The 5,226-nt window shown below is 46.0% G+C and overlaps 2 protein-coding genes across 2 annotated transcripts; both read left to right on the forward strand.

The window, feature by feature from the left end:
• Nucleotides 1–232: 232 nt before the first annotated feature.
• LOC148213181 (uncharacterized) lies at nucleotides 233–1,481 on the forward strand. The gene has a single exon (XM_088123504.1). It carries the CDS (start codon nucleotides 233–235, stop codon nucleotides 1,445–1,447), a length of 1,215 nt encoding a protein of 404 aa, XP_087979630.1. The 3' UTR covers nucleotides 1,448–1,481.
• On the forward strand, nucleotides 1,452–3,807 carry LOC148213182 (uncharacterized). Its single transcript, XM_088123506.1, has 2 exons — nucleotides 1,452–2,018; nucleotides 3,604–3,807. The coding sequence occupies exons 1-2, from the start codon at nucleotides 1,452–1,454 to the stop codon at nucleotides 3,805–3,807; spliced, it is 771 nt and encodes a 256-aa protein (XP_087979632.1).
• Nucleotides 3,808–5,226: the final 1,419 nt, after the last annotated feature.

Below are 5,226 nucleotides of genomic sequence, written 5' to 3' on the forward strand. Positions count from 1 at the left end.
CCTTGAGAGCTTATACATTTCCCATGATTTACTTGTGCGCTGAATTTTTTCTCATCAGTTTTTGTTACCGCTCTGTTTCGCTAGACGTAGAGTGTATTTATTAAGCGTACCAAATAGAATGTGGTGGACATTTTTCTATTGTGGGGTTTTCGACTGCCACTTTTTCCTTTTAGTCTATGCGTGGAGTATTGTGCTAACGTCTTATCGAAATTTTGTGCCGTTTTTCCAGACAATGCCTCCCCGTCGTAGTATGAGATTGCGAGCGAACGCCGACCCTGCTCCCGGAGGTGAGAACGGAGCGGATCCACCGCCCCCTCCTGCTGGGAATCAGGCAGGAGTAGTCCCTCCATTTCATCCAGCAGCCGCTCGAGAGCAGGCAGATCCTCCAGTTCCCCCAGCAGTCACTCAGGTGAACCCCCAATTGGCATTGCTTGTGGAGGCCTTGCAAGCAGTGATCAGTAACGCCGCAGGGGTGGGCGGGGTCCAAGCTCCGCCACCCCAACACCTTCTTACACCCCAGAGCGAGGCTCGCTTCATCAAGGATTTCAAGCGCTACGGACCCCCAACCTTTGACGGTGAGAGTGAAAGAGCGATTGCAGCGGAAGAGTGGATCAGAGAGTTGGAAGCCCTTTACGCGTATCTTGGTTGCGAAGACCAATTCAAGTTGAAGGGCGCGGTTTTTACGTTGAGGGGCGAGGCCCTGAACTGGTGGGACTCAGTAGCAGCGGCAGAGGATCATGCGAATGTACCAATTCCGTGGGCAAGGTTCAAGAACTTGTTGTACGACTACTACTATCCGGAGACTGTGAAAGACATGAAGGAGGCAGAATTCCTGCATCTAGTCCAAGGAACTTTATCGGTGGCACAGTATGAAAGGAAGTTCACGGAATTCTCCCGTTTCGCTCTGGAGTTGATTCCCACTGAGGCATTAAAGATCAGAAGGTTTGTTAAAGGCTTGCGCAAGGGAATCAGAGGCCCGGTGGACCTCCAGCGACCCACCACCTATGCTGAAGCGGTTAGGGGCGCCTTGGTTATGGATAAGGATGTTTCCAACAAGGCCTCACCCCTGCCAGAGGTCGGATCATCTTCAAGTTTGAAAAGGAAGTTTCCTTCGACTTATGCCGACCCGGTATTGAGAGCACCCCAGCTCCAGACTCAACACCAGGGCATGCCGCCAGTATGCCCCACCTGCCAGAAAAGACATACAGGGCAGTGCCGGACGGGAAGTAAGGGTTGTTTCAGGTGCAGAAGAGAGGGGCATTTTGCAAGGGAATGTCCCATGTCGGCCGCAAATACGCAGAGGTTGGGTCAGAGGATTCCACCACCAGTTTCGACGCAGGGAAATAACCAAAGGGCTCGTGTCTTCGCACTTACTCGCAAGGAAACGGCGGATGCCGAAACAGTGGTCACAGGTATTTCTTCTCATTTTTTTTGGCTGTGTGTGTGAGCGTATGTCCTTATCTTTATATTGTGATCCAGGTACTGTTTTAGTCCATGATGTGCCTGCGTATGTATTGTTTGATTCGGGGTCAAGCCATACCTTCATCTCTTCTGCGTTTGTTCGTCAGGCAACCCTCGAATTAGAGCCATTAGGGTTTTTGTTGTCGGTTTCTACACCATCAGGGTCAATTTTGATCACTAGCCAAAAGGTGAGGGCAAGTGAGTTGTCTTTTGATAATCAGACTCTAAGGGCAAGACTGATCCAGCTGGACATGCAAGATTTTGACGTTATTGTGGGCATGGATTGGCTAGCTACCAACCAAGCCAACATTAATTGCTCGAGAAGAGAAGTCTCCTTCCAACTACCTTTGGGTCGGAACTTTACGTTTAAAGGGGTTACGGGTAGAGTCCCAAGGACAGTATCAGCGTTGAAGGCAAGACGCCTGTTGCAGAATGGAGCTTGGGGATATTTGGCCAACGTCGTCGACATTAGTAAGACTCCACCTCGTATCGACTCTGTTTCCGTGGTCAGAGAGTTCCCAGATGTGTTCCCCAATGACCTCCCGGGGCTACCCCCTGTTCGTGAACTGGACTTTTGTATCGACTTACTGATTACGCTTGTTTACATGCGTAAAAAGAAGGTTTTAGATGCTGTTTTTACAATGTTTCAGCTTTGTTTCGGATTTTTCCCGATCGTTTGAGTTCCAATTCATGCAAAATTCATATAATATGGTTTGTGGTTGGCTTATATTGTATTTATGACATTTTAGGACCATTTGGGAGTGCAAATTAATCAAAAGAAGCAAAAAGACGAAAAAAGCATCATGGGAGGCGCCAGGCGCCTGGGAAGCCTGCAGAAAAACTGGTTTTCTTCCAACTTTGCCCTTAATGAAACGCGTCTTCCAATGCGTTTTGGTGGTTCCAACCGATGCATACGTGTAGAAGAAGTGTTCCACTATCAGTTTGAGCACGATTTGGTCAGTCAAAAGAGTTGGAAATGGGTGATTCACCATCGTTTTAGGACCTACCTAAGCAATTCTGCACAGCTATAAATTCCAGCAACTTCTCCACCAAAATCATCAAGCCTTGCTTCCTTCTCTTGATCATTTTTAGTGTTTCTTTGTTGCTTTCTAAGTACTTTTGAGTTGCTTTCATTAGTTGCTTTGGTTTTTAAATCCCGAGTACTTTACATTCTTTTATTGAGCTTTGTTTTGTTTCCATTTGTACTTAGTTATTTACTTATTCAAATATATAAAAATCTAGCACTTTGCTTATCTTCTCTTTGCCTTTACTTTATTTTTAGTTAAGAGAGTTGTGTTTTTGGAGGAAAGAGCACGTGACACTCCCCCTTGCTTGAAAGAGAAGGGCGAAGCTCTCAATCCCGATAAAAAACTCTCCGTTAGTTAACTTTTGTTTTTCACACATGCATTCCACATTCAACCATTTTACTTGCTGTATTTTCTTCAATATGTCTTTCTAAATTCCCGTCTCTAGCCCGGTTATGGATAGTTAGCCTTTTATTTCTAATAAGGGTTGCTAAGAAGTAGTGTTTTTGCTTTCCATTCATTGCTCAACATGTTTTCCCAAAAAGTTAGGATTTAGAGAAGGCCACTGTAAGTCTTAACAAGTCAATACTGAAAAGGTTGCTTATTTGCATTGTTGAGTGGTTAAACCGAGGAGAGGAGCGCCTTAGACATAAGGGTTTCGCTTAAGTAGCCTAGACATAGGACCTTAACCCGAGGTTGCGACTATTTCCATCCTAAAACTAAGATATCTCTCATAATAGACATATTAGGGAATGTCTTAGGACTTTGAACTTGCTTAGACATAAGTCAAGTGAGAAGCGTAGTCGTTGGTTTCTAAAGTAAAATGCATATTATCCTTAGCATGTCCTTGATTCTTTGTTGGCTAACTTGAAGTAATTCGGGCTAGGTTTTATTATTATAAGTCCAAATCCCAAATCCAAATCATTATTTGTGACCACTTCCCATTTTACAAGAATCACTCATTCCAACATTCACTATTCTTTAAAACTTTAGAGTTTGGAAATTGTTTAGAAGTCCTTGAGGATCGATACTTGGATACTCCGTCCATTTTATATTACTCTGACAGGTGTGCGCTTGCATCTATATAATTGTTACCACGCTTAGCGCGTGCGTTCAGCATAAACATCCCAGTCACTTACCACCCGGGACAGCTCCCATTTCAAAGGCACCGTCCCGCATGGCTCTAGCGGAACTTAAGGAGCTTAAGGCTCAGCTGGAAGAGCTCTTAGACAAAGGCTTCATTCGCCCGAGCGTGTCTCCTTGGGGTGCTCCCGTGCTGTTTGTGAAAAAAAAAGGATGGATCTATGCGACTTTGTGTTGACTACCGGGATCTGAACAAGGTGACAATAAAAAATAGGCACCCCCTTCCTCGCATCGATGACCTCTTTGACCAACTAAAAGGAGCAAGGGTGTTCTCGAAGATAGACCTATGATCGGGGTACCACCAGTTGAGAATTAAAGACGCCGACATACCTAGGACAGCCTTCAGAACCAGGTATGGGCATTATGAGTTTACCGTTATGTCTTTCGGACTCACTAATGCCCCTGCGGCATTTATGGATGTTATGAATCGAGTTTTTAAGGAATTTTTTGATCTGTTCGTGATCATGTTCATCGACGATATTCTAATTTACTCCGTTACGGAAGAGCAGCACGAAGGACATCTGCGGCAGGTTCTTACCGCTTTGAGGAAGAACAGCCTGTACGCGAAGTTCTCGAAATGTGAGTTTTGGCTGGTTAAGGTGGCTTTCCTTGGCCACATAGTCACCAGGGAAGGTATTGCTGTGGACCCGGCCAAGGTGGAGGCGGTCAGTGGTTGGCCAAGGCCTCGCACAGTGACAGAAATCCGTAGTTTTCTCGGTCTAGCCGGCTATTATAGAAGGTTCGTCCAGGATTTCTCTCGGGTAGCGGCACCGTTGACTCAGTTAACCCGCAAGAATGCTACGTTCATTTGGAGCGACGAATGTGAGAAAAGCTTCCAAGAACTGAAGCAGCGTTTGGTCACAGCCCTAGTGTTAACAGTACCGGATGGGTCGGGAAGTTTGGTGGTGTACAGTGACGCTTCACGAAGGGGCTTAGGTTGCGTTCTGATGCAGCAGGGAAAAGTCATTGCCTATGCCTCACGTCAGTTAAAGGTACACGAGCTTAACTATCCCACCCATGACTTGGAGCCGCCGCGGTAATTTTCGCCTTGAAGATATGGAGACACTATCTTTATGGCGAAAAGATTCAGATCTTCACTGATCACCAAAGTCTAAAATATTTCTTCACTCAGAAAGAACTTAACCTTAGGCGGAGGTGGTTAGAACTGGTAAAAGACTACGACTGCGAGATCAATTACCATCCGGGTAAGGCAAATGTGGTGGCCGATGCACTCAGTAGAAGAGCAACAAGCGTAGCTCCTCTAGTAGTACCTCCTGGACCAGTGTTAGATGAGTTGGACCATTCTGAGGTGGAGCTAGCGGTAGAAGATGTTTCGGCAGTGCTAGGTCAACTCTCGGTCAAACCCACCCTAAGACAACGAATCATCGCTGCACAAAAGGGAGACTCCAGTCTGAGCAAGGGTTTCGTGATGCTGGGCCAAGGAGATTTTTCCCTTTCGGAAGATAAGGCCCTGCTCTATCAGGGGAGACTGTGCGTACCAAGAGATTTTCCTTTAAGGAGGGATTTACTAACCGAGGCTCATAATACCCCATTCTCGGTGCATCCTGGGAGTACCAAGATGTATAGAGATCTTAAG

Source organism: Momordica charantia (assembly GCF_013281855.1).
Source record: "Momordica charantia cultivar OHB3-1 chromosome 1 unlocalized genomic scaffold, Mcharantia_2.0 BLBB01000001.1, whole genome shotgun sequence".
NCBI classification, from domain to species: Eukaryota; Viridiplantae; Streptophyta; class Magnoliopsida; order Cucurbitales; family Cucurbitaceae; genus Momordica; species Momordica charantia.

Coding starts and splice junctions, on each gene's coding strand:
- LOC148213181 (XM_088123504.1), top strand. CDS start 233: ATGCCTCCCCGTCGTAGTATGAGATTGCGAGCGAACGCCGACCCTGCT.
- LOC148213182 (XM_088123506.1), top strand. CDS start 1,452: ATGTCCTTATCTTTATATTGTGATCCAGGTACTGTTTTAGTCCATGAT. Junction 2,019..3,603: donor ACCTCCCGGGGCTACCCCCT/GTTCGTGAACTG, acceptor GCGTGCGTTCAG/CATAAACATCCCAGTCACTT.